The following is an 11,613-nucleotide window of genomic DNA, read 5'->3' as shown; positions in this document are numbered from 1 at the left end:
GAGTGTTAGAGGTCAGATCCAGGTTTTTTCAGCACAACTGGCCGTCTCTTATTTAACCTGCGCCACAAGGAAACGGCTAAAGGAAAATAGATGACAGTTAAAGCAGAAAACCCTTCGTATTTGAACCTGTGCAGCTCACAGTATGTGACGAAGGGATGATCTGGGCTGATTACTGTAAACACCTCATTCCTCTTCATTTCTTTCACTATTTTATTTATGAGAAGGGAATCACTGAGAAGTTAAAACCTTGCAGCTGTCACAAATGACTTAAGTTTGTTAGGACAATACGATTATTCGAACAACTAATGTGAAAGATTTAGATTTTCACAGCTCAAATTATCTGAAAAAATAATGGAGAATGAAGGGAAGTAAATGTTGTGTCTCCACTTCAGATTTCTGCTGTTCTCCACTTCCTGATGTGAGAGTCTGGAGAGAAGATGTTGCTGTGACGCTGATGGCACGATGAGCTGACATTTGGAGCAGAAAGGTGTGACATCAGACACCGTTACACTTCCTGTCTGCCTGTTATACATACACACACACACACACAGCCTTCAGGCCTTGCTGTTAATAACAGCTGACCTTTGCATGTTAAGGCCGTGTAATCACCACAGTGAATCTGACATCACACCTTCATTCATTCATTCTTTCATCCCTTCACTCTCTCTGTTTTACCTCAGGGGTTTATTTGTTTGTTTCTTTAGTGCATTGTCTTTTTCCTGAGTGCTCATTAATTTAAAAGTCAGTATTTTCTGTGTTATGTAATAACTAATAAGAGCTGCTAATTCAGGCTATGTTCCCCAATTCTTTCAGATTAAAATCAAACACCTTAAGTCAGGGCGCCAGAGTGCAATAAAAAATTTTAACAGTGCGGCTAATGATTTATATAGGTCACACTGGTGCACCTGATGCTGCCCGGGTGAAAACACAAGAGTGCGGGCAGGTCTTTGTCTCTGATTGGCTGTGCTCCTGATCACTGCCCTAAGTTGTTTGTTGTGCATCACAGAAGCTGAAACGGAAGAAAAGTAAACTGGAAAAACACACAGGCTCTCGGTTCTTGGTGAAGGTGACCTCATGATGTTAAAGACAACACTAAAACATTTGGGTGCTCCTTAATTGTGTGCTGGGCCACGTAAAAAAAAAAAAAGTTGCACCAGTGCGACCAATGCAACAAAGTTAGTCCAGAGACCTGCCTTAAGTGCTAATACTTGGAGGAGAAAAAAAAGATGTTAAATTTGAGGAATAATTTATTTAAAACTACATAAGTGCAGATGTGAACATGAAATTGTATTATACTGTGGAAAATAAATTAGGATAAACATAGTGATAGTAATACTACTACTGTGTGTACAGACAGATCACTACAATGATGTTTTGATGCTAAAACTAAAAAAAACTCTAACCAGTACTCACTGTGACAGTAACATGTCATACTGAATAAATACTGAAGTCATATGTTTACTGATGCAGGACGATACTTAGGCCTGTGACGATAATACATTTTTCTGGATGATATACTGTACCACAAAGTATGGCTGATAAACACTATTATTGCCAACATTATTTTGAGACCTAAAATAACCACTAATGTAATACTATATCTATATAATTGAAGTACAACCTTTTAAATGCAATAAACTATTATCATCGTGAGTATTTTTACAATTGGAATTGGAATGTCGAGAATGTTTACATATCCTAAATGAAACATACAAAACAATAAACAAAATAAAATGAACCGTCAACTGGATTGTTGGCAAAAATTGCACTTGAATAAAAGTGCAGCCAAATACAATAAATAGACATTATCTCTGAAAAAAAAACCCCACTCAAATATAAAACCCCACACAACCAAAGAAATACAAGAAATGTCTTATGTCTCAACAAATAAAATTGTACTTTAATAAATACTGAACATTCAGGCTCAGAGGTATAGCTCAGAGTTGTACATTCCTTAACTGTCTGTCAAATGTTTCTTTGGTGATGTAGTAAACTGGTCAGGTGGATGTGTTTGTTGTGTTGCCTTTTTTTGTTGCCACCACTTTCAAACAATGGCTTGTCCATGTTGGACTCATTCAGTTTGAAACTGAAAAATCCCCACACCTGTGTTGTAGTATTTGACTTAGAAATCATCTTTTTTCTTCCTAATATTATCTGTTACCTTGCGTTGCTCCTCAGGGGCCTGACTTGCTGTACTCTGTGTCTTCTAGCAGCCCCGCCTCCCCCCACAAAGAGTGGATGACTGACAGGAGGGTTCACTCTGCTCATCATGCTATGGAACAAACACGCCCGGGTGCTGAGACCAATGCACAGAGTGAACCCTCTGGTCATCCAGACTGTTTGGAGGCGAGAGGAAAAGGAGGAAAACAAACACGCGTGCACGTACTAATGTATGGTCAATTGATCAAGTTCATTGTCATTTATGGTTGAGTTGATTTCTTTTCATCCCAGTCTAATGATGTGGTACTGGTACTGCTGCAGTTGTCTGTGGGACTCCACCACATTCTGTTTCGACTCTCTTTGGTAGTTGTGAGACGTTGGTGCAGGGTCAGCTGAAGGTCAGTCTGAGCGTTTCTCATCTGTGTGGGATTTGAACCGTCAACCTTTAGGTCCAGTCCTCTTGTTGCTGCTGTTCATTTTCTCCGGGATGGAGATAAACTGGTGTTTACACTGAGTGTCACACAGAGTCAAGCATAGCTGTGTGTGTGTGTGTGTGTGAGTGTGTGTGAGTGTGTGTGTGAGTGTGTAGTACTGTCCCTGTAGTTGTAGAAAACAAACCAGTTCTTAAATGTTGTACATTTATTCAAGTTGAAGTGTGTTTGAAAGGTTGAAAGAGCCTTAAATAGACTTGTTGTAGTTAATTCAAGCGTGTGTGCGTACATGTGTGCATACATGCGCACGTGTGTGCACGTTGGGCAGGTGTTGTTTGTCACCACCCTCCATCCATCAAGTCAAATGAGCGAATGACAGGAAGAACAAAAACAAATCCCCTGCTCCAGGAATAAATGGATGCTGCCGACCAATGACAAGTGTTTATGTGTGTGTGACAAACATACACACAACCACCAATGGATATAATTCAGACTTATTGGTTGTTTTCACTGCTGGTGACAGAATTTAAAGCTGTTCAGACTCTAAGACGTTTTTAAGTTGTAGTTCTTGTGACTCTACGTGGCTTTGCTCACAAAGTCTGTCTGTTCTTGGTGAATTCAGTTAACCTGGTCTGGTTCTTGGTCTCCGATTTATTACTGGTCTCTTTGATCTTATTTTAAAACGTCGTTAGTTAAATGTTGTGTTAGGTACATCTTAACTCAGTCGTCTGAATCTCCATCAACGTGACCTGAGCAGCTGATTTTTGGACACATTTTTGAATCGGTTCATTTCTTTTTCAAGTTTATGGATTAAAAACTAAATGTTGATGTTCACGATAGGATACAAACACTGCACTGCATCACCTTTTATATCCTCTGAAAGGAAAGTCTGATCTTATTTGCTTCGCTAACTGTCAATGTATTAAACAACGATAGATATAAAAAATATATTAACCAAAATGCGTTCCACTCTTTACAGAAGCACTGGAGAACACTGTCTGTGTCCTCTTGACGCTGAAGTCCTTATACATTTTAAATACAAAAAGGATCATGCAAACTAAGGGCACAATGAGTGACAACGTTGGGTTTTACTCATCACCCAGCACCAGTGCTTAATTTGTAAAGCAGAGAACGGCTGGTTTGACTCATATTCTGTTTAAATTGTGACATGAAAGTGTGGAGCCAACGTTGGCCCTAACGCAGTGGTGGCTGTCTTTAAAGGTTTGATATGTTTTGTGATCTTCTCTGCGTGACGGACGACCAAGTCGAGCTGACTTCACGGTCATCATGTCAACGTCAGGTCTTAGTAGAGCAGGGGTCACAGCCAGGTACAGTGTGAGACAGCACTCAATCATGTCTAGGCTGATATACCAGCGTGTGGTTAACGTCCACGTTTGCCCTGTAAACTGAGAATCCAAAATGTCACCACACGCTGCTCGGGGCAGCTTCTATGATAACACTACTGCTTGCCACCGCCAGACCGTCCTACGCTCTGTGAACACATACCACTACTAACTGTACTGGAGAGTGTAGAGTCAAGGTATGACCAGTGACTTTTGAAATGACGCAGCCCACTGTTTGTTTATTTTTAATTAATGCAAATCATTACACATTTGAATCAATTCATCATAAGAATTATCAAGTCTTTAAGTCATAATACTGACTGACCTTCTACACCCCATGTAGTGTAGAGCAGACCAGATGGTGTGTGTTTATCCCCCACCTTTTCTCCTGTGACTTTATTTACTTCTAATTTATTCCTTCATCTTTGTCTGTTTCTATGTTAAAATGTATTTTCAAAACTGCAGGATTATGATGGTGTTTGGACGAAAAAACATGGCAGTGGCAACAGTCGACTTTTATTGTGAAAAGACACAGGTTGTGACACTGTGACATCAGTTTTTATCAGATAAATATTTTTTAACACGCTTCACTGTCCCAGACATCCTCCTCCCTTTCTCTCATTTCATTACCCATCAACCTCTGCTCCCTCTCTCCGTCTGTCTTCTTTAAAGGCCCATCATTTCATCATGTTACATTTCTTTGACTTGTCTGTCCATCTTCATCATCATCTGTCCCTTTATCGTCCTCTTTATTCCCCCCTCTGTCTCCTCTCACATCTTTCAGTCTCTCTTCGTGCTCCGTCACCTTTTCATCCGTCCCCGTCGCCCCCTTCACTTCCTGTCCATTCTTTTTCATCTCCTCCTCCTCCTTTTTCTCCTCCTCTGTCCATTGCTCTGTGTTTCTGTCTCCATTAGGAGGAAATGGAAAAAGTGACATCAGCTATTTGGTAAACGGAGAGAGATGAAGAGTGAGAGAGAGGAGAGGGGGGAGAGAATGGATGGGAAATAAGTGGAGGGAAAAATGGAAAGTCCAGATCAAGGACTGAGAAGAAGAATAAGAACCAAGGAGTAGGGGGAGAAAAAAGAGAGAGAGAGAAATCAGAAAAGGAGAGTGGGGGTGGATAGGAGGCGCTCCACCTCATTAACCAGGTAATGCAGAGTAAATACACTGTACTGACTAAATGGAAAATTGACCATGTCTCTCTCTGTGTGTGTGTGTGTGTGTGTACACAGTGTGTGACAGTGATCAACATCAAAAGAACCAAAGTCTGTGTGTTTCTATGTTTGAGTCGATGAGATCTTCACTCTGATGTAGGCCTGGGTGATATGGACCAAAAATTAGATCTCAATGTTTTTCTTGTAAATCTCCAGATACTGTATTCAGCATCTGGAGACAGAGAGCAGAGCCACATGTTCTGAATTACACAGGGATTTGAACTGTTAAGATAAACAAACATGATAACAAACATATTCATATTGTAATGCCAGCAATGGTTTTATTTCAACAACAGGATGAGTTCCACACAGTGTAATTGTCCTAATACCTCACCCCCCCCCTTTACTCTCAGTTGTATCACACACTAACTCTCCCTTTATGTCACTATTGCAAGTGATAAAAGAAACATGTTGTGGCTCCCACTTTTGGTTTGAACTTTTTTTTTGACAGAACATGTTGTTTTGCTGCTCTTCTGACCCTGTGAAAATGGAATTTTATTTTATTTGACTCAACTTGTAAATATTGTTATGGTCAAGTGAATATAGTGATAAAAAGATTCTCATAACACTTTGACCACAAATTGACCCATATATTAAAAATAGACTATACTGTATATCACCCAGCTCTACAATGGGAGTTGCAGAAGTATTTTTATTGATTTTATTTTTTTATTATTGTGAATGGACCAACATTTGTGGTGTAACTGTGAGATGGTGTGAATGTAGGTGAAGAGGGTCAGTGTGTAAAGGTCAGAGCTGAGGCCGTAGTGTGATCAGACTTTAGTGCTGGTGTACTTTTGACTTCAGCTTATACTAGCACATGTATTCACTCTAATGTTTACCACTCAGGTGTTAGCATGCTCCTGAATTTACAGTGGTCACGTTGGCACAGTTTTCTGTCTGAGTCCAACAACAGGAAATGCCACCTTAGCCTCTCTGTGTTATGCTGCCGTGTGTGTGTGTGTGTGACAGAGAAAAACACACCAGCAGGATGTTATTGGTATAATACTGTATATTTGCAGCTCAAACCTAAAGAACAGTGACAGACTGATCAGAAAACAAATAATTAAAAAAAAAAAAACAGGTGAAAAAATTGTTTTCTATCTACATGCCCCCCCCCCAACCCCCCCCCATGTGCTCCCACACAAATCAACAAAAAAAGGAACAAAAACACACAGTGGAACAAACTGCAACACAACAGACTGCACACTTCAGTCAAAGGGTACTGAGGGAACAAAAGGTTCTGGTTTTTGGACAGAGCTGAGGAGCATTTGTTTTATTCAGCTCTGGTTGGTTACTGAGGCAGAGTTCTACCTTATTTAAATGGAGATTGTGCTGATGAGTGGACACTGGAGCTGTTCACTGACACATTTAATCTAAGAGTCAACAGTGGGAACTGAGCCTCTGTAACAAAACCAAAATTATTTTTTTCTGAAATAGTGCAGGATGTAAGCATCCAAGCCACACTGTATTCTAAACGGGGGCAGCAGAACGCACTTTAAAGTAAAGTAAAGAGTTTTTAAAAACGTTACATGGAGGTTTTTACACAAGGAAGTAAACCTTGAACTTCATAGTCACAGAGCAGAGGACAATGACACCAACAGAGTTTGAACAATGAGAGGAAATAATTTAACCATGTTTAAGACAAAGCTGTAAAAAACTGATCAGCATCAAGAAAAGAAAAGTTTATTATTACTTTAAAACCTGTGTTTCAGAAATAAACTTCACCCTCAGATGGGAAGATATAAAAGAGTTTATACAATGAACAGCTGCTTCCAAAATATTCAGAAGGATTCCTTCTGAAAAAGAGAGAGAATAATGGAAATAGAAGTTAGGAATTGTGGGGAGAAAGAGGAAGTAGATTTATAGAAAAGGGAAGTAGAAATGAGCTGAAGAGATTGTTTTATCATGCATGTCTGTGTGGAGAAACCAAAAAACAATCAAATCATAACCAATACCTGTGTTCATATTAACATCCACAGTCATTTTAGGCCATGCAGCCAGATTTAATGAATACTGAATAGATGTTTCTCCATCATCACGAATTAAAGGCTAAGGGCTAACATGACAGTTAGCCATACCAGATAGAAACAGTTCCATCCGGGTCAAAGCTGGTCAGACCTGATGAGTCAGCTGTTCTTGTCACATGACTACACCTGTGTTCATATCAAGTGTTTGGTTTCAAACAGGACATGTTTAGAAAACAGACAGTTGTGTGTCTTCACACTAATGTTGTGGTTACAGAGAGGTAAAAGATTAGTGGAGATACAGTATCTTTGCGTGTTAACTGCAGTTGTTGGTCACATACTGCTCCACTGGAAAAGAAAAACATGAAAAAACCCAATGGATCAATTTGACCTCAAGTCCAAATTCTGCACTAGGGTGTAACAACCAAAAGGACTGGACACAGGTCCCTTGAGCTCCTTTTTGTCAGTGATCTTTCAGTAGGATGACACTGGATTGAGAAAAACTGAACCTTTTTGTTAAAAGCAGTTTTTATTCTGGTCCTGTGAGTCAAGTCTTCAGTCTGACCAAGTTGATGTCTCAACTTTAGTACCAAATGTTTTCTTTAGGACTGAGAGGGTTCCATTCCTGCATCTTGACGTGTTTTTTCTTTGTGACAAAACTCTTAACTTTAGTCCTGAAAATGTGGATTGACAACGAGGGGAACAAGTAAAGTTTGTCTAAAAAGGAGAAGATAGTGGAGAAGAGATAAAAGTTGAACACGGCCCCTAAAGTGTTTTCAGAAAGTGGGGGTGTGTCTCGTAGTAGTCTTATTGTTCCTCTGCTTAGTCATCAAAAAAAACAACACAATTGTTGCAAAGGTACGATTCCCAACAAACTGGCCGATGGAATTCTTCTTTGTAGCAGGCGTCTAGATGATGCAGAGTCAGTGGGTCTAAAACATCAGTGGAGTTTTCAGGAATGACCGTGAATCTGGGGAACAAGAAAAAATATTTAATTTGACAAATGTCCTTTGATTGTTCTGGTCTATTACAGCTCTGGTCAGTTAAAAAACGAATATATGTAATGTATGTAATTGTGACCAACTAATCTTTTCTTTATGCATTAGTTTTCACTCTTCCTGACTATATTTAGGCTCTTTGTTAGTTTTACACCTGTGTTAGCCTTTATCTTAACTCAAGCACACCTCTCACACCACAGTCCATAGATGATGCTGTATCCTTCACTGAGTTATTTTGTGACTTTGTGACTTACCTCAGTAACATTAACTGGAGGCGGTAATGGACCAGCTGCTCTTGAGTCTGTGAGCTAAAATCACTGGTTTTCTCTGTGGACTTTGGTCTGTGAGCTAAGATCACTGATTTTCTCCATGGACTTTGGTGTGGCTGAATCAGTGGTTTACAAATTTACAAACTTTCCATATGGAAATGTCTGAGGCTAAATTAAAGTCGTGAACATGTTTGTAGGATTTTGTGGAAGGCCCGGGGCTGATTCTCCCAGCAGGGGGCGCTCACTCACAGAGCTGTTGTGCTAATTAAATCAGGATATAGTTGAACTCTGTTGGCTCATTTTATGATTGAAATCTCTTCTCTCTCATTTTGCTCCGGTCGGCGCTCTCTCTCTTCTCTACCTCCTTCACTTCACCTCCTTCCTGCTCCCTGTGGTGCTGTTGCTGCACCCACCCACGCAGGAGCATGTGCACGTGTACGCCACACACACACATGCACACCTTCCCCTCCCTGTGGTGTCATTGTTTTCTGCGGACGTTGCAAAGTGTTTACATTTCTGCATAACAGCAGCCATAAACCTGCTCTTCCTCCCTTCTGCTCCTCCTCCTCTATGTTCCTCCCTATCTCCTCACCTCCTCACCTTATTTTTTTCTTCAACATATGAATCAGGTTCCAGTTTGTTTGTTTTTTTAACTTTGTAAATTTGCTCTTTCTCCATCTTTTTCCTTCTCTCTACTTTTTTCCCATTATTTTCCCATTTTTGTCACTAATCCATGCTACATTTTCCCATTTTTGTCACTAATCCATGCTTTTAGAGCCCTCCTCGTCTGCAGGTCTCCTCCTCCTCAGCCCTCGCTCCCTATCTGTTCCCTTCATCCTGTTTTTATCTTCTCTCTGTCCTCTTTATCTTCTTTAATTTTTTTTCCTTAGCAGCAGATGTTTATCAGTTTGTAAACAGTCACCTATCACAATGGTAGTTTACTGTGGACTCTCATTAATAACAGCAGGAGTCACAACTGACTCAGAAGTTAATATAGCGAAAGTTTTGCGAGATCAGATTAAATCTGCGATCTGCTGAGGGAGCGAAAGGAGAACTGCGATATAGAGAGGGAACACTGTATATATAAAAATAATAAATATCAAATATAAACTGGTTAATTCTGGAAAAAATGCAATATCTGCATTTATATCATCAATAATTTCCCTCAGAAGCTAGAACATTTATTTTGTTTTATATTATTTGTAGAAATATGAACAAACCCAGCTCCAACACGTTACATTCACATTATATTCATGAGAACAAATGTTGATGATGATGAACCGCAAACTCATCTCTCATAATTTAATCTTTTAATTCTGAAAGCTATTTTCTTAACTTTTTTGTTGATTAATTCAGTTTCCAGAAGTTTGTGCCTGCAGTGATTCACCTCCATCACTGCTGAGAAAACAAATGTATTTTCTGTCCTTCTATCATTAAATCAATGTGTGTGTAAACAAATGTAGACAGAGATCAGGTTGTAACACAGACTTAGATTCTTATTAGATCATATTAAGTGTGTGTGTGTGAGAGAGAGAGAGAGAGAGAGAGAGAGAGAACAGGAAGAAAAACATTTTATAAAAACACTCAAATCACTTTTATTTCTTCATCCTGTGTCACCACCCTGACCTGTTTTCCTGTTTCACTCGCTAACACACACCTATACTGCGTGTGTGTGTGTGTGTGAGTGTGTGTTCTTCTGATTTAAAAATGGAGCTGACCTTCCTCATTAAGTCTCAGATCAGCTGTTGTTGAAAATGTCACCAGGTCCTGGAACAAGGTCACATTTTTCATTTTCTCCTTCAGCACAAAGCTGCTCCTCCCTGTTCTTTCTCTTGTCCTCCTTTACCTCCTCCTCTGTATTAATACTTTTCCTCCTTCACCTCTCCTTCCCACCTCCTCTTTTTATACATTTCTCCAGCTTCTATTTCTTTTTTCCTCTGACTCTTTCCTTCTCTTTTTCTTCTCATTACTGTTCTCCTCCTTCACCTCCTCTTTTCCACTGTCTTCTTCTTCTGTCCATCCAAATATCTAACTTTGATTCCCTTCTTCTTCCACCTTCATGTCCTCCTCTTCTCTGTTCAGACTGTAACTCCTTCATTTTTCTGTCCTTGTTTTTTTAGTCTTTCATTCTTCTTTTTTCTTACTTTATCCTCTTCTTCTACATCATTCCATTTTTCTCTCTTTCTTGGACCAATTAGTCACTTTTTTCTGAACAAGGCCAAAGAAACGGTCTCCTCTTCTTCTTCCTGGTTTTCCCTTGTTTCTGATTGTAATGTGATCTTTGTGCTCAGCACTTTTTCAGCTTCACTCCTTAATTAAGTGTGCGTGCGTGTGTGTGTGTGTGTGTGTGCCACATTGAGTGTAAAATTTTACACAAGCAAGAAGAATGAGTGTGTGTTTGTGAAGGTCCTACTGGGCCAATCAACATTAATGAAATCAGCTGTGTGTGTGTGTGTGTGTTTTACACAAACAAGAGGATGTAAAAGGGGACTAAAGAGGAGAGAGATAATTAGCGTTCAGTCTCACCAGAGTGTGGATTAAACACACACACACTCCAATGTCTGTGTGTGTGTGTGTAGACATCCTTCAACACTTCATAGTTTCAATGTCAGACTGGACTGAGCACAGCTGGTGTACTAGCTGCATACTAACCCTGCCTCTCTCTCCCTCTCTCTCCCACACACCTGTACTGGTGCAGCCTCTTAATGACAGAAGACACTCACCCAACAATCCATTCAAACACTACAGTAAAGTCTAATATCCAGTGATTCTTCACGTCATCGTGTCACCATCAACCAAATCTAAATCTCCTCTTCCCTAAGTTTATTGAATATATCCTTTACTTCCCCCTCATTCAGTGAGCGCCCCCTGTGGCTCACTGTTAGTAAACTGCAGTCTGTCAGTGATTTAGGGGTGTCTTGACTGGGTTCATGTTGTTTTCATACAGATCCTTTATACGTCAGAATCAGACAACCCAGGTGGTTTTACCTTGACGTGTTTGGATGGTGAGCTCCTGTCGTCCTCAGTGTCACGTCATGTTAACTCCTTATCTGCTGTTTTTACTAAGTCTGCCAATATTGACAGTGCCAACACGTCTCTGTCTGTAAAAGTCCTCCCTCATCTTGGTTCATTGTTCTTGTTGCGTGGTTGTCAAGGTCGAAACATGTCAAGGTAAAACCACCTGGATTGTCTGATGATGAGAGAACTGTAGTATAACTGTAGTATAACTG

General features: G+C 39.9%; 1 protein-coding gene and 1 long non-coding RNA gene across 4 annotated transcripts in view; one reads left to right on the top strand and one right to left on the bottom strand.

Annotated features, from left to right (window-relative positions):
- Window positions 1–166: 166 nt before the first annotated feature.
- The window catches only part of LOC103389236 (uncharacterized), a 12,977-nt gene continuing 1,530 nt past the window's right edge, over window positions 167–11,613 (top strand). Inside the window, exon 1 of the long non-coding RNA XR_003052357.1 lies at window positions 167–487. This is a non-coding gene — a long non-coding RNA (uncharacterized LOC103389236). The remainder of the gene's footprint in view (window positions 488–11,613) is intronic.
- Window positions 5,587–11,613, bottom strand: part of LOC103389227 (dachshund homolog 2) — a 44,575-nt gene continuing 38,548 nt past the window's right edge. For all 3 annotated transcript variants that reach the window (XM_025064115.1, XM_025064147.1, XM_025064164.1), the window contains one exon: window positions 5,587–8,086. In XM_025064115.1, the coding sequence (XP_024919883.1) occupies window positions 8,049–8,086 (38 nt within the window). In that variant the 3' untranslated portion in view covers window positions 5,587–8,048. The remainder of the gene's footprint in view (window positions 8,087–11,613) is intronic.

This window comes from Cynoglossus semilaevis, chromosome 1 (assembly GCF_000523025.1).
Source record: "Cynoglossus semilaevis isolate Cse_v1.0 chromosome 1, Cse_v1.0, whole genome shotgun sequence".
NCBI classification, from domain to species: domain Eukaryota; kingdom Metazoa; phylum Chordata; class Actinopteri; order Pleuronectiformes; family Cynoglossidae; genus Cynoglossus; species Cynoglossus semilaevis.
This window is presented reverse-complemented; position numbering and strand designations above follow the sequence as displayed.